This window comes from Lucilia cuprina, chromosome 2, assembly GCF_022045245.1.
Source record: "Lucilia cuprina isolate Lc7/37 chromosome 2, ASM2204524v1, whole genome shotgun sequence".
NCBI lineage: Eukaryota > Metazoa > Arthropoda > Insecta > Diptera > Calliphoridae > Lucilia > Lucilia cuprina.
In genome coordinates, this window is record NC_060950.1 from 53,875,662 (window position 1) to 53,900,507 (window position 24,846).

The 24,846-nt window shown below is 29.7% G+C and overlaps 1 protein-coding gene across 1 annotated transcript in view; it reads left to right on the plus strand.

Annotated features, from left to right (window-relative positions):
- Positions 1-24,130, plus strand: part of LOC111674994 (tyrosine-protein kinase Dnt) — a 59,101-nt gene extending 34,971 nt beyond the window's left edge. The window contains exons 2-4 of the mRNA XM_023435682.2: positions 22,034-23,153; positions 23,396-23,692; positions 23,909-24,130. Coding sequence (XP_023291450.1) covers positions 22,034-23,153; positions 23,396-23,692; positions 23,909-24,020 — 1,529 coding nt within the window. The 3' untranslated portion in view covers positions 24,021-24,130. The remainder of the gene's footprint in view (positions 1-22,033; positions 23,154-23,395; positions 23,693-23,908) is intronic.
- Positions 24,131-24,846: the final 716 nt, after the last annotated feature.

The following is a 24,846-nucleotide window of genomic DNA, read 5'->3' on the forward strand; positions in this document are numbered from 1 at the left end:
AAAAAAAAAAAAAAAAAAAATGAGGGGAAATATATTTATTTTTTTTTTTGCTTTTTACATTTATACAACTTTTAAATGATTTACTACAAATTACAAAATAATAAAACCAACCATTACAATAAAAAAAAATTCTATATGATTTTCTTTAATAAAAAAATCACTTGCTTATAAACATAATTTACCCAACCAAACTCATAATTTATGTTTAAAAATAAACAGCAAAAAAATAAGCTATAAAACTTATTTGTCATTTGCGCCAGAAAATCACATGTATCAAACCCTCCTGCTGAGTTACCAAAAAAAACGAACTAAATGCAAGACATGAAACAGAACAAAACCCAATAAGTAAAACCCACAGTATTTCGCATGAAATATGTTTGAGACAACAAATTCTAAATAAATATTTAAAACGAGATGTTTAAAACAAAAAACAAATAATATTTATATTTTATTGGTTTTATAAGAAAGAAACAAAAAAAAAACACACACACACGAAATCAAATAAACAAAAAATCATAAGATATTATTTAGAGTCACAAAAGAAAATACTATATAAAATGTACATTAAATTAAATTTTTTTTGGTGTGGCAAATAATCTATGCATACAACACATAAAACTACTACTTGCCATCACTGTCTTAGAATGCAACACGAAAAGGTATTCAATCGTTAAAGCAAACTACCTTCACTGAACTTGATCACGTAGTAAATCTAGTAAAAGTAGCAATGACTCAAGAAGAGTCATAGGATATACTCCTGTTAATCAACCTTGCTATCATTGCAGAGAAATCATGAAAAAGTATATGCAAGACCGTAGTAATTAACTAGACATTTCTTTTGTAATACCCTTGTAAATCTTTACAAATATTGCAAAAATGCTTATTACAAGACTTCAGGAATCATTGCAAATGCAACAGATAAAGAAGTGCAATTCTAGCAAAAGTTGGAAAAAGTTTGCTATATAATAAACTCTCTCCGATTTACTACTCTTGGAAATTTACTACAAAAATAGATGAAGGCATTTTTTACCCGATTTAAGGATATTTTCATTGGATCAGTCTTGAACATATGCAAGATATAAAGAAGTGAGCACAACTCTTGCAATTCTAGCAAATGTTCAAAAAAGTTTGCTATATAATAAACCACAGCTTTCTCGCCGATCTGCTATTCTTGGAAATTTACTACAAAAATATACCTTTTTTATCCGTATTTAAGGATAGTTCAGTAGATCGATCAACTAAATAGTTATGGAAACACTATTTTCAATATCCAAAGAATCAAACATTTGACAAGTCTTATGTTAATTATATTTTCCAGGAATATGTGTTCTTGATCTTTTTGAAACCATACTCAAAAATTACTCAGGCTCCTATCACCTATATCCTATCTTTCTGATGATCATTACGAATAAATTCGATAAATCGTACTGGAAATAGCCAACTAGCGAACTAAACCAACATATTGCTACTAGGGCCTAACAGTAAAAAAGAATCATGCAGGAAGTAGATACCTAGCGAACTAAACCTATATTTACTAGGTCCCGACAGAGAGAAAGAAAGTCAAGCTCTTTGTTATGATAGCTTCTGCAGAAATTATGTCTAAAGATATTGAATAAATGTTCTGTATCCTCGAAAAGTTCAACAATGAATGTTGTTGTTATAGTTTTACTTTGGCCGATACATAATAATAATACAACTATCACTTGTTGAACAGTATTTGTCCGAATCAAATTAGGGTCATGCAGGTGCTTAAATCCAATTGTTGTGGGAATGAATAAAGCTTGTGATCGCAGTGGGTTGTATGCTAGCCACATGATCTTTACGATTCGTTCACCTAGACTGTGCATGCGTTAAAAGTCAGTTCTTGATAGTCTGTCTCATCTCTTGCTTGTGACTTAAAACTTCTAGCAATAGAGTCCGCAATTGTATTATCAGAAATCTCGGAATCGAATTCTATTACGGAATGTTTCTTTTTCCAAAACCTTGTGTAGCTGCCTACTATCATAAGACAATTAATAGCCCGTTTTAAAGCTGATAATACAAACTAAGACAAACTCTTGATCTATTGCGCTCAGCATAAAAACTACTAACTCTCCCTGAGACCAACTCTTGATCTATTGCGCTCAGCATAGAAGCTACTAACTCTCCCTTTTGTTTTATATGTGTTGATCTTGTACAAAACATCAGGGATCACGATCGTTTCGATCACATTTGAATTGTACTGGTTTGATACTGAGCCATAATCAATATTGTCTGATAATTCCCACGCACTAGAATAAAACGATCATATTATGGCCGACGTTTGTCAAATGACATAAGCAAGTGATGCTAATTCCATTCGTGCAACTTCTTAAGCCATTAGATCAGTAGATAGCAAGTTCATTTTAACTTAAAATGCCTTAAATGGAGTGTTATAAAGCACCCCCGAAATCACTGTTTCTAATTCTCAGTAATCAATAGATTACTTTCTTTTAAAGTACTGCTTTCATCTCATACTAATATATTACTTAATACCAAACAAAAAAAATTTTTTGAAGAATTTTCGTTAAAGCACCCAGAGTCTATGGCGTGTTCGCAAGAAATAAAGTAGTAGTGGAAACTTCACTGGAAGACACTAAAGTTCAGACTTGTCTTGTCTCTCAGTCTGTCTGTCCTTGCTGTCTGCCAATATGTGAATATTTGTTTGTTTTGTCTGTCTTAAACTTGTGTATGTGTTTTTTTTTTCATCTTTTACTTGTTAATATGTGTCTGTGCTTTTCAGAAATTTTGTTTTTGGGTGAAGTCGTCTTCTCAGTTGGTGGCAGTGGCAACCAATATGTATGAAAGTAAACTCCATCATTCCTAAATGATTTGCAGCTAAGGCGGCATATATTTATTTCGTTGGGGTTTTTTGTTGTTGTTCTTCTTCATACCCATTCAAACTTCGACAAGTTAACAAGACACCAAAAAAAAGTCAAGTTGTTTGAATAATGTTCTTCCCAGCAACTAAATACCAAACAACACCACAAGCAGCAGCATCGGTACTTATCAGGAATATAGCAGCATGTGTAGAATTTAAGGAGTCATTGTAAATGTTTATGTAGAAAATTTGAAGATTTAAATACTTTACAGGATAATATGAAAAAACATAAATTTTGCTATAATAAAATAAAAAATAAAATATTTAACACTTTGTTTAATAAATATAAAAACAAAGTTAGAAAAAAAACTTTTAAAATATAACAAAACTTTTTAAATTGTTTTGGGAATTGTTAGGTTTTTTTAGAGCTTTTTTTCTGAAATTTTCTCATAGATGTCCTTATATTTATTTCATGCACTGTAACATTTAGCCTGTCTATATGTTGGCTTAGTAGTGATGGCTTAGTGTATAAATATGTAATAAAACACCATCATTTAGTAAAAACATTTCTTATTGAGTTTGTTTTTATATCTTTCGCTTAAACATTTTTAAGACGTTTTCTGTATAAAAATAACACCAGAAGGAAGTTTGTGCAAACAACAAGAAGAAAACACCAACAACATGCCAAAAAGTTTAACAAGCTAAAAATATGTAGAAAAAAAGTCACGAAAATATGGTGTTAAATGAAAAATTATAAATGATTTAAAAGGAAGTTTCTCTGGTTTTTTGCCTCTTCGCCTTAAGTAAATTTTTTTCTACAAGAATAAGCAGCAAGTTTTTGTTCCACTGTTCTTTTATAGAAACATTTTTTTTTAGTTTTTGCTTGTGTTATTGTTGAAGTTGTCAGTTTGGTTTTTCATTTTGCTAATCTTTTATGGATATTTTTTTTTTCTTTTTTTTCAACAAAATACATCCATAAAGAAAATTATAAACCACACATAATTAAGCCAAACACCTGTTGATTTTTGTTAAATGGCATTTAAACACGATAAAATTGTGTTGGTGTGTGTATGTGTGTGTTTTTTGTATTTATCATAAATTTATGATTTAATATGTATGCTTAAAGGAGGCTTAAAATATAATTATAAATAAATATTAAACATTAAAGAAATTTTACGCAGATGATTTGGATTTACGAAAATTTGTTTAGCATTTAATTTTCTCCAGAGTCCAGAGCCGCTGTGTTTTTTTTTTTTCGTTAACGTCTGAGGCCTTTACAAATTTCAGTAAATGTATTAAATCGCTTAAAAAAATAATTGTAGTTAGTTAGTTAGATGGTTAGCTAGTTAGTTAGTTAGTGCGCTCCTTAACCAGTGTCTCAAATGAGAATCGAACTCCCCACCTTCGGTCTATCAGTCTAGAACACTAACCTACCAGAAGCCACCTAACCTACCGGAGGCAAATAATTGTAATTTTTGGATTTAAAGAAATGTATAAGTGAACTAGTTATTGTATAAAATAGACAAATATTTTCTTACTGACTTAATCTTATAAAGTTTCGGCGGCAGTTTATCAATTAACCGACGGCTAAGCTTGCTAATGACTTGCGTCATTATCATAGAGTTTTGCGTTTCACTCTCTCATTGGTTTAATATCTGGCGTCGCATAACCGTACTGAGTTACGGTTCTTCGAAGTTTCATGCTTAAACCATATGAACTCTTTTTGATAACATGAAAATTTCTTTAATACATGGTGAAGTGTAAGATTTTTGTGGAGACCAGTAAACTCAGGAGCGGAGTTCGGAGTTCCAGCAACCTATACAAAGGTAAAGGTCGTATTGGTGGTTTTTAAATGAGGCTTTTTCAGGCGAAAGCCGTATTTGATGATGACGTTATGAATATTTCGAGGCCAAATAATACCTCCTTACTGTTATCATACTGTTAAGGGGGCAACTTTAAATTAAAACAAGCAATAGTCTGCGAAAGTTTTCCACATTTCTGATAATAAATCTTTATCATTTGGAAATATGTTGTCCGATATAGAATGTCGCTATATATCCCCCTTTACTTTTGCTATGTTCACACGTGATGAGAGATTGGATTGTTGCAACTAAACGTTTAATACAGCACTAGCTTTCTAATGTTTTTTTATGGAAATTACTTTCTTGTGTAGCGCAGTTCGATGTCACTTTTCAAAGTTGTATATAAAGGTAATTTTTCTTAACGTTTTTGTTATGAAAATTTAATTTTGAAACTCGAATCAAACAAAAAACATTTTGACATTCGAAACATAGAATTGATAGGAGAATTGGAATATAACGGATGTTGAATCCAAGGTCTGATATCTGTTTTTGTCATTTCTTGGGAACACATTTCGAAAAAAGTTTTGTTATATTCAGAACACATCGGATTTGGACTGCAAAGTTATCAATCGGTTTTTGTTAAAGAACTTGTTTCAAACAACTTGTCTATATAAAAGAAAATCAATTCAGAAACGAAAAATTCCGTTCGGCATTGATCTCTAGGTTTGAAAATCGGACTTCTACTAAACTTACAAGAAACAACTAGATACCAACGTTTTTCCATATCAAGACGTGTGCATTTAGAAACCAAGAAAACATTGTTCGGTAATCTCAAATTATCAGAATCCTATATGTTGGTTAATATTACATATAGAAAGTGGGAGCACCGAGGAGAATATAAATCAATTCGTCTCCGCTATCAGTAAAAACTTGAAGAGTTTTAATGGTTTCCTCTAGTTCAGAAAATAAGTTTCAATAATTTCCTCCAGGTTATAAAGTGAGTTAGAGTTATACACTACACAATTCCAAATGACAACTTTCGAAAGCCTATTAATAGTAAAGGTTATAACAAACTCTAAGGGATAACCCGAGAGTTGTTCTTACATCAAAGCATAATTTCGATTCTTAAGATTTAAGAATGTTTATTACCTTAGACCTACTTCACACTGAGAAACTTTTGTTGATATACTTGATTTTGTGTGTTAGAGAAAGAGATGTTTGATATTTCTTTCTCGTTCTCTCACACTCGAAAATCAAAAGTTGATTCCATATTCTTGAATTCATTTGTAGCTTTTTTCCTACCTCTGCTTTAAAACACAGTTCTTATCAACTGCATAAGTATATAAAACAGTGATAGACAAAGAGAGTAATAGTTGTTTGCTCTCTGCTGATACCTGATTAAAAGAATATTCTTGAACTTAGGTTTTAATGATTTGAACTTTAACCCTTTTAAGAAATTCATTTGTTATTGTTAGCATTAACTTGTCAGAATTCTTACAAGTTGCTTAAGTGTCATTATGTCTAGAGCTCAATACTACTTTTACATAACTTTTTCTTTTTAAATTAAACTATTTTACAACTCTGTTTTTTGTTTAAATTTTTTGTACTTTTTTGACTTTCGGTATTGAACTATGTTTGGTTTTTCATTTTGACTTATATTGACGGTAGACCGCGGGGCGTATTTTCTGTTCTAGCAACATTATCCATAAAAATGTCAAACTTTTTTTCCCCAGTATAAACAATTACAAACACACAGCCAACTTACAATTCTGACTGCATGTGTATTCGTTTTTTTTTTTTTTTTTGTCAGGAAATTGGATTTGAATATAAAGCAGGAAAAAAAGGGCTAAAGATTTACAGGCAAATAAAACATAATTTCAGTGTTTTCTTTTTTTCCACAAAATGTAAATTTATGCTCCTGTTGTTCTTCAAAAAAAAATATGTATGTGACAAAAACAAAAATTCCATAAAATAAGAAAAAATCTTTAAAAACTAAACAAGACCAAAGGTTTAATCCACACAGCGGGTTATATTTAATAAGTAAACATGAATTCAGGTGAAAATTGTCCCACAAAAATAAGAAGAAATCCAGACAATAGACTGTATAGCTTGTTATGCCATTGGGTATTGAAAATGGTCATAAGTGTTAATTGTCTGAATGATTTGGAAAAAGGGCAAATATGTAATAGAGTTTCTAATGTTTTTCCCCATAAAACATTTGAAACCGTTAGTGTTATACCAACAATAACAACAATTTCTATAAAAATGTCTTTCAGAAACCAATTTAAAGTTAGCCAGGTAAATTAACAACAAATCATTTGGAAATTTTTTTTACAATTTTCAAGAGTTTGTTGTTGTTTGGTTACTTCTAAGAAATTGATTTCTTTGTATTAATCTAATAATCTGATTTAAATCACAATCGATTTTTTGGTTAAAAACTTTAATACGTGATCAATGTTTTTTTCTTCATCTTCTTTATTGTGATCTAATAAATTGTATTTATTTATTTGTATTTTGATATTTTAATTCTTATTCTTTGTTGTCATTCTTTTTTTTCCAAATATTTTTATTTAGAAATATTTATTGGCTTTATATTGGATTATGATTTCATAGAATTGGTGGGAATTTCAGTGGAATAGCATTCAAACAACCCACACACTTGCATTTGATTAACATGTAACAAAATTTGTCGAAAAAAAAACTCTGAAAAAATTTTATTCTATTAACACATTTCTGTTTAATCTGGTAAAATGTTTTATGACCATGTTGCCACATGTATTTTATTTCATTACAGTTTAGTTTAGTAAAGTTTTTTTTATTTTCTTTCCATAATTTGCAGCCTTTCATCGCTGTCATTAATAGTGTGGCTGGTTGTATATTTTTTTTCGTTCTAAAATTAATTTATTTTTATTATTTAGAGGATTTATTATATTGATAAATTTTTTTGCTGTTTTATTTAAAATTTATAATTAAAATTTTGCATGTAGGTTGTTGAGTGTTAACAAACCGCTACAAATTTCAAAAATAAAAATAACAAATGTCACATATTAATTTTGTCATTGACAGTTTGTACTCTTTCCTACTATTGGTTTGTATTTTATTTTTTGAAGGGAAGTGTCAAAGTTGTCGTTGTAGGCCAACAAAGTGTTATGAGCTTTGGCTATGGTCAAGTAGTCAAGTCGTTCCAGATTATAATAGTTTGTTGCTAGCATATTTGTTGTAGCAAAATGATATGACTTTTTTAAGTCGATAGGCTAGTCCATAGACTACTCTATAGTCCAGTCTATAATCTATGGTCTAGTCTATAGTCTAGTCTATAGTCTAGTATAGTCTAGTCTAGTATAGTTCTACAGTCTAGTCTATAGTCTAGTCTATAGTCTAGTCTATAGTCTAATCTATAGTCTAGTCTATAGTCTAGTCTATAGTCTAATCTATAGTCTAGTCTATCGACTAGTCTATAGTCTAGTCTATAGTCTAGTCTATAGTCTAGTCTATAGTCTAGTCTATAGTCTAGTCTATAGTCTAGTCTATAGTCTAGTCTATAGTCTAGTCTATAGTCTAGTCTATAGTCTAGTCTATAGTCTACTCTATAGTCCAGTCTATTGTCTGGTCTATAGTCTAGTCTATAGTCTAGTCTATAGTTTGTTCTATAGTCTAGTCTATAGTCTAGTCTATAGTCTGGTCTATAGTCTAGTCTATAGTCTAGTCGATGGTCTCTCCTGGTTTCTACTCCATGAACTAGTTTATAGTTTAGTATACAATCTAGTCTATAGTCCAATCTTTGACCATTCCCTAGTCATTCTAATGATGGATTAGTTAAAGATTAGATTAGTTTAAAATTTAGCATTAATCCCCTGTCAAGTAACTCTCACTAAAATCAAATTTCCTCACCAAAAAACAACATTAACAGATACAACTCATATTTCAACAACGTAACACCCATTAATGTTCAGAAAAACTTTCAGAAAACCAATATTTTTCTCAACAACATGTATTTTTTTTCCAATAAATAAATCTTTGCTCTAATAAAAATTTAAATTTTTAATACAGAACCAGCATATAGTGAAAAAAACCTCAGCAACCAGTATCCGTTACATTCAATCAATCCATCTTAGAGTTACAAAAAATAAAAACAACTCCATGTAAATGTATAATAAAATTTAACATTTACAACAATTTCCCCGAAATACATCCAATCTAAAAAAAAAGAGGTACAAAACACAATGTTTTTCCTATTTGATGTTTTCGTCTTTACGTGTTTTCAAAATGTTTTCTTTATTTTTAATTAATGTCAACCATTCGATGTCACACATTTACACCGTTGACATTGTCTACTAAATAACACGCCCTCTCTTTTTTTTCCAGTCCAACTCTGCGTTAAGGGAAACAGGAAAGTGCATCATCACTCAGTACGTCCGTCCGTCCGTCCGTCCGTCAGTCATTTATTCAGCATCAGTTGCAGCAGTATTGAAATTGTATTCTGTGAATCTAGTATTTTTCAATATTTGTATTGAATAATACCTTGTCTGTGTCAGTCGGTAGTGATAGTCACAGTTTATCATTTTTTTGTAGGATCTTTTCTTGTTTTTAGCTTTATTTCGTTTGATGGAAATTCATTACTTTTAGGTGGTTTCTTTGGATTTTTTTTTTGTTATTTTTTTAAATATTTCTTTTTTTATTTCTGTTAAAATACTACATGACATAGGCGGGTTAAAGTATAACCAAGTGTCTTATATATATTGTTGTTTTTTTAATTTTATTTATTTGAAACACACCAACCATTTGAAACAAAATATTTATACATTTTTCCCATTTTCCCTAAAAAATGGTTTAAAATAGCAAATAAATAATTTGTGTTTTTTTCTCCCCTTTTGTTTTGTTAAAAAGATTTCTGTAATAAAAATTATTAGGTAATATTTCTAATTGGTTTATAGACAAGAGAAGATTCTTATTTCTTAAAAAAAAACACCCAAAATCAATTGTGTTAAATTTAACACATGTAAATAATGAAATTTGAAACTGATTTATGGTTAAATTTTAATTAAGGAAACAATGAAAATTTATAAAAGAACAAGCTTTTTACATAAAAAATTAAACAAAAAAAAAAAAAAAACAAAATTTAAACAATTATAAAAGAAATAAATTTTGGAAAAAGATTTTAACACTTTCTTATTTATAATGCTTTTAGATTATTGTAAAAAATGCTTAAGATTTTAAAGCTTTAAGTTTTAAATATTTTTTTTGTGTTTTTTTTTAATAGGTCACTGTTTGGCTTTAAATTTATACTATACCTCGATAAATTTCCTTAAATCCTTAGAAAATCCTTTAGCAGCTTAATTTTGTTATAAACTTTTTTTCTTTTTTTTTAGTTAACCCACCGTGTTAATTTGACCTTAAAATTAAGTGGCGTTATAACCACTAAAATTTCTTTAACTCCTGCCTTAACTTAAGTTATATTGTCCAACACAACAACAAAAATTTTCTTTAGAATTTTTTTTGTAAATAATCCTTGAAAACAAAAAGCATAAAAGAACAAAACAATTTTTTATTTCATATTTAAAGGCTCTTTTTTGTTTTGTTTTCATATTGGCCAAAAGGATTTGCTAGTTGTGCTCCTTTTTATGTAATAATAAACTCAGTTTGTGTAAAAAAAATGATTATATTACAACAATAACACAACAAATAAACCCTGCAGTCTGGGGGTAACAATTACAAACTGTTTGTGTCTTAGAATAAAACTTCAATTCAACTCAATTTTCAATGTTTCAATTAGAAAGTTTTTTTTTACGAAGTTACGGAAATAAGTTCAAACCACCCTTTAGATTACATGGTGACACTAAAGTGTCTATACGCTAGCATGCTGTTTACTTAGAAAATTGTGCATATCAATTGACTCTTTTTTATAAAAAGTACAATTAGCTATTAGAAATTCTTGTTTAATCTATAAAAAAAATATATAAAGTAAATTTAAAGTGTCTCCTTTACAGATTACCTAGGGACACTAAAGTGGCAAATTAGTTATCTGCAGATAACATGGAAACATTTCATGGTGTCAAATGATAAAGAACAACAGAACACACGTTTATCAAGAGGTTTAAATATAAATCGAAAACCTTGTCCCCTTACCGAACTACTGAGTTGTATTTTCATTTCCTCCATGTATGTGATTGGGTATGAAAGAGAGTTTTTCTGTTTCATTCTTTTCGTTTTGTTTTCATTATTTTTTATTGTAAAAATTTTAAGGCGTTAAATGCAGCATAAAACTTAATTAGATACGCTCGCATTAAATGAAAGAATGTGTAGTAATAATGCCAACAAAATGTTTTGTCTCTACAGTGGAACAAAAAAGTGAAACTACAAATAAGTAAATCTAAATGTGAATCAATATCACCAGTTTTTTTTTTTTTTTTAAACAAATTCTGAGTTAAAAGATAAATGGGCAAAATGCAAAGGTAACAAAATGGTATAAAAATTTTGCTGTAAGAGACAGCAAATTTTGGTCCTTCGAGCTTAAACGTTTTGTGAGAGAATTCTAATGTTTTGGAAAAAAATTGCAGAAGCTTTACTTTGAAATCTTATTGACAATCAACATTTCATTTCACTTTTCACTTTTTTGCGTTCACTTTGACGTGAAACAATTTCTGATGAAATTTTGTAAACATTGAACAGCTGTTGCATACTATTGTGAATGAATTGTTCACTGCAAGATCGAGGGGAATGACAATTTCGCTTCTAATGGTGATAGTTGTCTTAGTGTTTTAAACCAACAATATTTTCTCAATTCTTCTTCTAAAAAACAACAGCTGTTAGTAAACATTGAACAGCTGTTGCATACAAAATCAACTATTGTGAATGAATTATTCACAGGGAATGAAATTTTCTCTTCTAATGCCGATAGTTGTGTATATGAATCAACCACTTGTTTTAAATTTTTGTTTTCTAAAGCCCACTGTCTTAACTTAATCTTTTTAAGGAGCTACAGCAAAATCTAAAAAAAACATCACTTAGTGTTGCCTTTTTTCATACAAAATTGGGCCAAAAGTATTAAAATTATTTAAATCCTACTAAAATGAAAACTAAAATGAAATGAACAGCAGCAATTCATGCCAAGAAAAATATTGTATATATATTTTTTTTATTTTAAATAAAATTAACAAAATAAATTTGCATAAAATACTAGCACAACACACACACACACAGGCAACAACAATAAAAATAAATATTATTTAATTTACATAAACAAGGGTTTAGTTAACACAAAACACAAAAAGAAATTGGAGCCAGGCTTTAATCTGCCAAAAAAAGGAAAACAAAACATGACACCAAATAAAATGACCCAAAATATCAAGGGTTCCAAAAAGTATAAAGAAAAAAATTAACACTTAATTTTATTTATTTATAAAGAAAATTTTCAACAAAACATTGAAAATCAAATACATATTTTCTTTTTAAAGTTTAAGGCCATAAAACAATTTAAATCTCTGTTGGATTTTTATATTAGGAAAAAAAGAGGATTTAAATAGTTTTTTTTCAGTTTTTCTTTGTAAAGAAGATTGACTTACAAAAAGTAGTCATATCCTTATTGTGTCATCTTAATGTCGTTTTATTGTATTCAAATTTTCTCTATTATTTGTTTAACAAAACCAGACCCCAACAATTTTAAAGATTTTGTTTGCTTGAAGAAATATGAGCAGCATTTACATGTCTATTATACTCCGTTTTTTTTCATTTTGTTGTTGTTATTGTTTAGTCTATTTTTCCCTATTTAGTATCTTAATCAAGAATGTGAAAGCAAGACAACAAATCATCTTTATAATCTTATTTCCGGTCCCTAATAATGTAAGAAAACTTAAATCCAAGTAAAACTGTTTATATGCTTATTATTTGATTTTGTTTGTTTAGACTAGTATTAGGTAGTAAGAGTATAGTTATATGATATATGTTTTAGCGAGTCCCAATTGTTTGATTTTATAAATTAAGAAAAAAATGATGAATAGAAATCTTGAACTTTGTGAAAATTTTGTTTAATTGTTTTCTCACATTTTTAATCGCCTTTTTATTGGTTGTTTGTTAAAATTTTGTGATTTTTAACAGATTTCTAAATTCATTTAGGTCTTTTCTATATAACCATCAAATTTGAAACAAATCGGTTAACAATTAAGCGATTTATAAGCAATTTTCTAAAGTAACTTATAAATTTGCTTACATTATCACTTGTACTAGAAAAGTATGGCCTATTTTTAGGCGGAAATAAATAAATTATCACTTGCAAAACTTAAAGGAAGAATGGAATGAAAAATATTGTTTTTTAACATTTAAACACTTTAATAACGTTTATTAAGTGTATATAAGTTATAAATTATAATTTTATCTAAAATATTTTAAAATAATTCTTAAAATATTTTAGTTCTTTTTCTTCGTAAGTTTAACTCTCTCTGTGTTAAGTATATTTTTAATAGTTTGCCTTGATTAAATTTCCTTTTTTATAGTTTATTTCCTTCTAACTCCTGTTTGGATTTTTTCTTTTAACATTTAGTATATCGTATATTTTTTATTTTTTTTTTATCACATTTCTATACAATTCTATTTTAATTTAGAATTTTAAATTTGATTTCCTTTAAAAAAAAATATGAATAAAAGATGTAGTATCTAAATGATTTCTGGTTTTATATGAAATAAAATTTTATTTACATTTCAATAACATTTAAAACATAAAACGAAAAAAAATCTTACATTTATTCCCTCAGACTGACAAAATACTTACTTGTCTTCCCTTTATTTCCCTTAAAAAAAAACACATCAAGCATCATCTTCTTATGTTTAAGGCATCAAATAGTATTATTATTTATAAAGAAATGCTGAAAAAAAAACAATAAAAAATATTATAAAAAATCTCTTTTTTGAAAATAAAATGCCTTTAGAATAGGAACAAGGAGAGCATTGAAATAAAAGGATATTTGACACTTTTTTATGAAGTTCTATTATAATGTTGACTACAACAAAACGTTTTTTATAAAAAAAAGAAATGAAGAAAAACGATAAAGTTATTGTGATGCTGATGATGATGACAGCAATATCTAGCAACCCAACCAACATTTGTTATCGCAAAAGTCACTCTTTCCATGAGATAAATTGTTCAATTACTCACTCTTTAAAACGTCAAAAATACTTTATTTAGATTTTCCGTTAATTGAACTGTTTCTTTTGGAAGTGTCTTCTGTAACACAATCAAGTATTGCTTAAATCTATATAATCTTCTAACTATCATAGTAACTTAAAAGTATAAAGAACAAGTTTTTTTATGCAAATGTGTTTTTAATTGGATATTCTGTCGTGAACATATATGTCTCATGGAAGCATCTCATATGGGACACATAGGATTTATTTCACTCCAGACTTTTTTAAAGTGCGTAGTATCTTTTCACTTATCGCAAAAGTCACTCTGAAATGTTTTAAAGCTGATAAGTCAATTACTAACGTTAAAGACACTTTAAACAGATGTTCTTTCGAGAAAAAGCATTTCTCTTAAAAGTACCCTCTGTGAAAGTGTCTTCTATTCTATCTTCCAACTATTATACAGAAGTTACTTTAAAGTAAATTGAATTAAAATTTTCGATTTTACATGACGCGTTTTTAAGCGGATCTTTCGTCGAGGGAATCTATATCACATGGAAGCATCTACTGTAAGTCACTTCAAGAATACTTCTAGGCATCTTTTAAAATGTTTACAATCTTCTAACTATCATGCAGAAGTGACTTATACGTATAAAACAATCACCAAAGCTTCATTATTCGGATCTATCGTCCGAAGTGTCCCCTATGAGACATATGGAAGTAACTACTATAATACCAGGAGTATTGATAAATTTTAAATCGTGTGAAATCTTCTAACTGTTATACAATAGTGACTTAAACGTACCCACCAAGTAAATGAAAATATGAAGAAACTGTTATGTGTTGTTGTAAAATATGTAGGGTATTCTAACTATCAATCAGAAGTGGATTTTGTGTAAATTTCTAGATGATAAAAGTTCCTTCAAAGTTTTATGAAATGTTTACAATCTACAAACTATCATTTAGAAGTGACTTCGTTTGACTAACATCTAAAGTTTGTTAGTTTGAAAGGAGGATATATGTGTGACGTCATATGTAGTGGATTAAGTCTAAACTTTTAGTTGATAAAAGTTCTTTCAGAGTTTTATGATATGTTTACAATCTACCAAGTATCATCTAGAAGTGATTTAAACGTATATATCTGGATGATCATAAGTTTCATCAAATCTGTAGACATACAGCAAAGCCTACATCGGGCCAATTGGTGTTATTCTATGTTAATATTTCTGATAGGAATCGAACTCTGGACCTCAGGTCTGATAGACTAGACACATTGTCATCCAAAAGAGTTTATAAAATGGAGTCTTTTAAAACCTGCCACAGTTTTGTCTTCCAAATGTTTGAGGGGATAATTATGATTTGATGATGTGCATTGTTTTCCTTGCTTTTTACACATTTTCGTTGTTGTTGTTATTGGTATCTTAGTTGTAACTGTAGTAGTAATAGTATACTAAACTGTAAATACGACAGCTTCCTTTTCAGCTGAATGTGTATATATGTACGTTTTATAAAAACTTTTGAACTTTGCACTACTTGCTTTTTGTATGTATGTATGTATGTATGTGTGTGTTAAAAAGTGTTTTTGTTTCCTACCAGTATATGGATTTGTGTGCGTGTGCCCTACAATTTAAGTGTTTTTAGTTCCTTTTTTAAACATTTTTTTAACAATTTTATTCTCATTGGCTTTTTAAAACGTTTTATTTCGATTTTTTTTTTATTTTCTTGTTTTTCTTTGTTGCATTTATAAAATTTTATTTCTTTTTGTAAAACATTTACTTTCTTGAGTGCTTCCGCATTTATTGTTCTCAAATATTGTTGTTGTTTTGTTTTTTTATTTTTTTTTTTCAACTTTCTTTTTTATTTCGTAAAATTATATTCACTAAACTGAGTGGAAAATATTTTACTTTGAACTATTGTTTTAGAGAATTTTATTTACAAGAAAACACTCAAGGAAAAATATTTATAAAATTAAGAATTGTGATAAATAGTGAAAGAACTAAAACAAAAAAAAATAACTTTCATTTTCCTTAAAAAAAAAGATAATTGAAAATTTTTTAGTTAAAAAAGTAAAACATGTTTCCTTTCTTTTGATATATAAATAATTTCTTGCTAAAATCATTAACACAAGATCAGATGCTTCGGAATCTCGTTTATACAAGATAAAATTGCTTAATCTAATTTACAACAATGTTTTGGTAAAATCAAGTAAGTTTTGCTTCGTTTGGTCTTATACAGTTTATGAACTAGTTTCCTTTCATTTGATATATAAAAGAAATCCTTTAATGAATATCTAACAGTTTTCATGAGGGTTTTCTCTAGCAAAGGAAGCAGCGACATGAAATTGTTTTATGCCTTTTGTTTGTTGTTAACTTCACTTAATCATTCTACGATTTTATGACATTTCAATTGTTTTTGCCATTTTTCATTTACTCTCTAACACTTAGTTGTCTTATTTTAATTTAATCCTATTAATTCGCTTATTCGCTTTACAGCCCTCTCTATTAACAGTAAATTATATAAATTTATTTTTTTTTTCTCCAGTAATTTATTGTCCTTTTTCAATAGTTTTTTTTTTTAATTATAACAATTCAACATGTTTGCTATTAAAATTTATCCTTTTACACTCTTTTGTTATTAAAGAAAATCCTCTTAAGTTTTTCTGTCATTGAGTAGTGAGAAGTGTTTTTTTTGCTTTTTACCTTCTCTTGTCATCATGTCTGGCTGATGAAGGTGTGTCTTTTTGACATCCTAACTGTCACTATGTCCTGCACTTCAAAGGTGTGAGTACAGAGAGCAGACAATGAAATACGAACGAAGGTGCAAATTGTCGTTTTGTGCATTTAATTTAATATTTTTACAACATGTGTGAAAGTGTCTGCTATTAATATTTTTCTATCACCTTTTTCTTTAAATGTCATTTATTACTATAATAACATTTTTCATTACCGTTTCTATTTACTGTCTCTAATGTCTCTTTCATCTGTCATAATATGCGAAATAATGTTGAGTACTTTTTTTTGTTGTTAATTTCATTTTGGAAAATAATCTCTTTACATTACTACTACTACATGCGAGAATAGTCATAGTATTTGATGCATTTAAGAGGATATGAAGACAAAAACTATTTGAAAAAAAAATATTGCAGACATAACAATGAGATTACATATAGTTCATTTTTGTCATATATTTTAATTTGAAATTCGTTATGGAAAACATAAATTATTGTCTTTTTGGAAACGATGAGAGAGTTAAGTGGATAAATGTCAAAGTTTTTAAAAATTAATAGATGTTTGAAGAAATATTTTATATTAAAAGACTTCCCCTCCTTTGTGAAACAATAATGTTTAAACTTCTTTGTCTTTTAGACAATCTAAGAACTTGGAGTCGAAATAGCTCTATTGCTTCAATTAGAAGCAATAAAATTAATACATTAACGTCTTAACCTATCAATGTATCTGTCAGTCTGTATGAGGATATCAATTTCCAACTATCATTGATCTAAACTTCTAATCAATAATCAATTTCTAAACTTCTGAAATTTTCACTTGTGATACTAGAAAAGATCCTCGCAAAGATCAGAGTCCAATCTAGGTATCCTTGTGTCTGCTGATTTGAATATACCTCTCCATATACATACATACCTACATCAAATCCGAAGAGATAGAGATTTAAGTCTCTATCGGGCGTGTTGTGCACTCCTTAACCAGTGCTTCTGGTGGTAATCTTACCCACCACATCTAAAGATCAGTTTGTCGCTTAAAGTCTGTTTAATGTTCAATATTTTCGCTTGTGTATGTGTTTTAAGATAAGATCATCGCAAAAAGTGAAGTCGATTAATAACTATTTTCAATTATGCAGCGTAAAGTTCAGTTTTAACAATTCCACAATATGTACGATCACCTAAGATCACCTTGTTTAATGATCAGCATATTTGCTCTTAAAATTTTTATTTGTAATTCCTGAAATGATCCTTTTAAATAACGTTGACTTTAAAGAGATTTTCGTAGAGTTGATATAATATAATTTAAATAGATTCTCGCAAATAACAGACTTGACTTAATATGACTCTGAGTCAGTTGGATGATTTTAATAAAATCTTCTAGATGCATCGCCAAAAGATCAATTTAGATCGGAAACATGATCATATTGATTATTAACACTTAATTTATAATTCCTTAAAAAAAACCTTAGTAAATGGGTTAATCGTCTTTGGAAATCAGTTTCATTTAAGATCACTTTGTTTTTCAACTTTCTATTTGTGATTGAAGAAAAGATTCTCGCAGATAATGGAGTTCATTTAACACGCCTCTCAGTCTGTAAATTGATTTAAATAAACCTTTCTCGATGTCACGTTGTATAATCAATTTAGAACTTACACAATATGTATGATCTATGATAAGGAAGGATCTTGACACATGATCAGTTTTTGACTTGTGAAATTTTTATTTGCAATTCCTTAAAAACCCTTTGCAAATACTTTCATTGTCTTAAGGTGTTTACCACAAGATCATTTTCATTTAAGATCACTTTTTTATTTTTTTAATTGTTATTCTAGAAATGTGTCTTTTAAATAGCGGAGTTGATACCATATGCACGTCATTCCGTATATCGATTGTTCAAATGATAAAGTTCGTTTTATATTGTCTCTCAGTCCTTATGTGATCCAAAAGATCAGTTTGAAAGATCAGTCTTGAACATTATTGACATGTATATCAAATTAAAGCTTTCCAAAGGAATTTTTGAAAGCTTTGAAGAAACAGAGCTTCAAGATATATCATGAGCTTTCCAAACAAGCACAACACGCACATTTAAAGAGTTCTCTTCTTGGTCAACACTGCTCTAATGCAACACGTTTTATTTATATCTTTTCATCATTACTATTCTAGTGTAATGACCTAATTTCTTATTAAATCATATGCTTTAACAAATAACTTAAACACAAATTAAACTTCTTATGATTTTTAACCACAATTCAAAATTTTACCAAAAAAAGAAAAACTTTTTCTCTAATCATTCACATTTCATATAAAAATATTGACCTCAATTAAATTATAAATTCTAGTAAAATTCTTATTTTATAAAATTTGTTGCTTTCTTATTTTGCATACAATTATTCTATTATAATATTCAACAAAAAGACAGGATATGTATTCTTATAGCTTTCCACTCACCACACACACATACACACAAACTCTTTTTCAAAAAGCTACTAATAACCAAATCATGTCATTTGTAAAGCAAATATAAAAAAATACATATATATGTATTTAAATAAAAACACACACAAGTTAAATTATACTATAGAATATTTATAATTAGTTTGCAACAGTCGAATGACCACACTATACCACTAAATAAAATACATCCGCACAGTGTGTCACCAATAGCAGATGCAAACACAATCAAGCATAAATATTGCCGTAAGCCACTAAAACCACAAAACATATTTTTGTAGGCCAAACAAAAAAAATAAACATTTTTGACTTTTCTCTGGTTTATTTGGTAAAAAAGTGTAATTGTTTAAGTTATAAATCTTGTAATAATTTCATATAAATTTCCAATTTAAAGAGGGAATGACCGATAGAAAGAGAGAAACCCTAATAAGAACTATAATCAAAGCAATAGCCAAAAGCCAACCACAATATCCTTTTTTCTTAAAGAATTCTAATAAATTCCTGCTACATGCTGCAGCTACAACAAGTAGCCACATATAAACTTACTATTGCTCAACTCAGTAGCAATGATTTTAAAAAATCAGTAAATTTAAAGTTTATGTGTTTTTTTGGGTCTTCCTTACCAGCAACTTGATTATGTGCAAATTTATTGGCAAAACCACAGACATCTACACTGTCTTCCTTCTTCTACATAGCTCTAGAGTTATGTTATTTGTAGTTAAAAGGAGTTTAAATAAAAAAGTATCTTACACATGTGCCAAATACAACAACATAAACACATTTACACATCTTATATGATGATACTAATGAAGTGTGCGTGACTTGATTTAATATGAAGTTTATATCAGGGAATAGAATACGTTTTTTGAGTTTTTTTTTTTCACTTTTCTTTTTGTACTTTTTGGATGGACTGTCAGTCAACTGGTGTGTGTTTTAGTTTTGCAAAATTCAACTCATTATCAATGCATTCTTTGTGGTTTTAGGTTGACCATAAGGGGGTTAAGTGAAATGTATGTCGGTGCTGCAAATATAGTAGAAATTGGAGTTTTTTCGATTTTTTTTGAAGTATGAAGCAAACTTATTTCTTCTTCCTTTTCTCTTATTCTACGGACCTTATCTTCTTATATGAACCGCTAAAACCGAAGAAACCACTATTATTATGTTCCTCAACTGAGATCAAAATTTATTTAATAGATTTTTAAAAATTGATCCTTTATCAGCCTCACGATTCTTGACATTCTACAAAAGGCTCTAGTGTAGCATGTGGTATACCATCAGAGTACAAGCCGACATAAAAATGTTCGCGGCGCAACTTTTTTGGTCGTCAACGGCGGCTTTTTTCTAAAATGTACTGGCGGCGTCAAAATTATCGGCTCAATTTATTGTTTTACTGAAAAATCTTCGCAACGTTTTTGGTTATCAACGGCGGCTTATTGTAAAAAGTACCAGCGGCATCGAAATTATCGGCTCAATTTATTGTTTTATTGAAAAATCTTCGTATATAGAAACCTGTGTATCTTTATCAGTTGAAGTTTTTGCGCAGACTATATCCAAATATCCTGATTATGAATTCAATCATTCGCTCTCTCTCTCTCTCTCTTTCTGTCTCGGTAGTGGCGTCATAATAGTTTGCAAAAACCAAATTATATAATCTACGAATAGTTTACTCGCTAAATCGGTAGAACTCTATAGTAGCTAGTTTAGCAGTTATTTAATTGATTGTAGATCCACTCAAAACAGTCCCTTCGATATAATGTTTATTTTTGTTTCCTAAGAGTCAAGATTTTCATTATGTTTAGACGTCAAGTTCCGAAGATCTTCTAAAGTTAACGACTTTTTATAACTTTTTGTTTATAATATTCAAATCAACTCCAGAATGGAACAGTATTTCAATCTGGATTTGATTTCTTAAGAAGACCTTGATGTGTTTATATGAAATCCTGGATGTAATTATATTCGAGATTTTTATTTTGAATTCAGAACTGCTTAATAAATTCCAGTTTAAAGATTGTACAAACATATATTAGATCCATATATTGGTGCTGTTGTGTTAATCTATAACGGATCATACCTATACCTGCGCTACCTTTTGTGTTTATAAAAGAGGGAGCCGCTAGATCATGCAATTACGCACTGCTATAAAACTAAGTCAGATTTCTAACTCGAAACTGATTAAGAAATCTGAAATTTAAAGATCTTACGAACATCGTTTAGGTTATTTTGTCATTCGGCCAAATAACGACTCACTTGATGCCGTTGTATTACTCTATAACGGATCATACCTCGATCTGTGCTTGTGAGCAACTTTACCTTATTTGTATTAATACAAGAGAGAGCCACTAGTTCATGAATTTTCGGACTTCTACAGATGTCCGACAAAACAGGACAGCAACAAAGGTAATGTTCTGCAGTTTCTTCATCGTTCTCACTGGAAGATTCTTTCTTGAACATGGTCACCTAAAATATTCAACGAAACTAATTCCTTTGCGACCTTATGACCCATAGAATAGAGAAAACATAAACATGTTATTTTTTTTCAAAAAACCCACATACTTGCTCGGTCTCTACTGACAACTATGGTCACACTATAAAACGGAAAATAAGAAAAATATAAAGCCATCAGTCAGCAAAAAAAGAAATATGTTATGCATTATATGAAAAACTGGCAGAGAGCATCATACAAAAATCTCTCTTTTTATACACATAAAAAGGATGTTGTCATGACATGATTTTTGAAAATTTAACACGAACATGCCACAATTAGTGGGATTTTTCTGCATTAAAAAATCATGAAATTTTAACATAAAATTCAAAAAGGAATGTTTTTTTATCATCTTCTACTTTTTCTTCTCTGGCAGAGTTTGACTTAAACCAATTTGTGAGGGGAAGGCCAGTTTATATATTAAGTTTTTTTTTTTGTGGCAGTGATTTATTAAGGAATGTTGAGAGGTTAATAGAAATAAACTAAAATTCCAGGATGTTTGTAGCAAAAGTTTTTTCTTTTGTTTTTATATACCAAGTTTTTATTATTATATATTTTTTTCATTTGTTTTCTAAATTACTAACATTTCTTTTTCTATTTTTCTTCCTTGTTATTGTTTCAGGTGTTTCCGCTGAAGTTTATTATGTACGTGATGGCCACATCAATAACTATGCCTTAAATTTTATTGTGCCTGTGCCGGCCAATGTGCGTGACATTAGCTTCACTTGGCAAAGTCAAGCCGGACGTCCTTTACCCTACAGCATTAATGTGGTGACTTCGGATCAGGCAGTTTTACCCCGTCCTACCATGAATATTTCCCAAATAGGTGAAATACCCATAAAAGTGCAGACATTTTCTATAGGCCTCAAGTGTTCCGGCATTAGAGCCGCCGAAGTGGATGTTACTATATCCATAGAAGTGATATTAAATCGCGCCCTAAATAATGTCACTCACTTGGTGTTTAGAAGAAAAAAGATTTGCTTATTGGCCGAAGAGGATGAAACTGATATGGATGATCCTTTGCTATTGGAAACGGTAGTGCCACCACCCACAGGATTTATAACTTTAGTAGTAGGCTGTGTTTTGGCTTTAGCTTTGGTGTTGATACTACTTCTAGCGGCCTATTGTGTGCGTGGCTCTACTAAACGTCAAAATCATGGTGGTCAACCCATGAGAACTTCCAGTTTCCAAAGACTTAATACCAATCCTCCCTGTCAAACGGCTTCCTATATAACACCCTCCATTATAGCGCCCATACACACTACTTTGCCGCGTAAAATCGAACCTCAACAACCCGAAGAGTTACATCGTCGTATTTCCGAATTAACCGTAGAACGTTGTCGTGTTCGTTTGTCTAGCCTATTGCAGGAAGGCACTTTCGGTCGTGTATATCGTGGTACTTACAATGACAATCAGGATGTTTTAGTTAAGACTGTGGCCCAACATGCCAGTCAAATGCAAGTGTCTCTTTTACTTCAAGAAGGCATGTCTCTATATGGTGCTTCTCATCCCGGTATTTTGTCTGTCTTGGGTGTTTCAATTGAAGATCATACTACGCCATTTGTTCTCTATCCTGCCATGAATAATACCAGAAATTTGAAGCAATTCTTATTGGATCCATCGTGTGCTCGCACCATCACCACCATACAAATCGTAATGATGTCGTCACATTTGTCTACCGCCTTAAGTCATCTACATAGTCATGGGGTGGTGCACAAGGACATAGCGACCAGAAATTGTGTGTAAGTATTCAAAGAATGTTTTAATTTTAATTGTTTTAAAACTCAAGAAGCTATAGAAAGAGTTAAAAGAAGATTATTAAGAAAAATTACAATGTAAACTTTCTCTTTAGATCCCAGTTATCAGTTCATTATCAAAATTTAGTTATTTTTAATGAAATGTTTGCTGGGCTATTCTATTTACTTAAAAATGCGTTAAATTCATATTATTTATCTTTTCTCTCTTTTTTCTTTTCTCTTTTTAGTATTGACGATCAATTGCGCGTTAAATTATCGGACAGTTCTCTATCGCGAGATTTATTCCCGGGCGATTACAATTGTTTGGGTGATAGTGAAAATCGTCCTGTTAAATGGATGTCATTGGAGGCGCTACAACATAAACAATTTTCAGAAGCCAGTGATTCATGGGCCTTTGGTGTACTAATGTGGGAATTATGCACCTCAGCCAAGCAACCGTATGCTGAAGTGGATCCTTTCGAAATGGAACATTATCTCAGAGATGGTTATAGACTGGCGCAGCCATTCAATTGTCCCGATGAGCTGTAAGTATAAATATTTTTGCTATAAATTGTTAATTGAAATATTTTTGAAAAAAAAAACTTAGATTTAAGATCGGTTATCGGCAAAGAGTTCTTTTCTATTACAACCTACCGATAACTGTCTTACATAAAAACACCTAGAGATCTCTTTATTTTCTCTTCATAAATGAATTATTAATATTTAATATTTCTCTTCTTTCTCTCTCTCTCTCTTTTTAGCTTCACCATTATGGCTTACTGTTGGGCCCTTCTGCCAGCTGAACGTCCTTCATTTTTACAATTACACGCCTGCCTCTCTGAATTTTATGCTCAAATTACACGTTATGTGTAGTTCCATTATCCTCATACATTATACAACCCCCTCATCACCCCCTTTACTACTCCTATACGCCCCATCCAATGGACAAGTAAACTTTCCATTCTCGCATCTAGTAATTAAGTTAAGTGAAAAAACATTCTCCTATAAATATAGAAATCATTGTTGTTGTTTTAATATTACAAATATATGTATATGTATAAAATTATTATTATTATATAATAATAAAATAATTAAGTAAATACTTAGTAATAATCAGTTTTTTATATTGCCAAAATTATATTTTAAGTTTTAAAACAAGTAAAGAAGAAACAAAAATAAATAAATAAAACATTGTAATATATTAATAATAGTAAATAAAATAATTTTTCAAAAAAAAAAAATATTCAAATTTTAAATGTGTCATTGTTTTATTGCTCAAGGGTTGGAATAATCGGATGTTAAGGGAAAAATATGCATCTAGTTTGTGAGCTTTTTTTGTGTATGTGACAGATACTCGGTAAGTAGGCTTGTAGTATTGGAGCAAAATGTAAGTGCTTACTTTTTGGTGAATAAATACTTTTTTTTTGACGCAGACCAAAAAATAACTGTTTAAAAAGTTATTTTAACATTCTGACAAGAGCTAATAAATTGGGCTAGAACTACGGGATTACACCATAAATCATTTAGTCTAAATAATGAAGGACTGGACAGGAATGTTGAGAGTTTTACTTGAGCACCTGCCTTGACGGCCTTATCTCACGGTGGTCTTTTTCAACCACTGGGTAGACTTGAGAACGGTCTACCATCGCCCCTTTGTTCTTCAATGAAGAACGCAGGTGGCAATTTTTGTACATTGGTT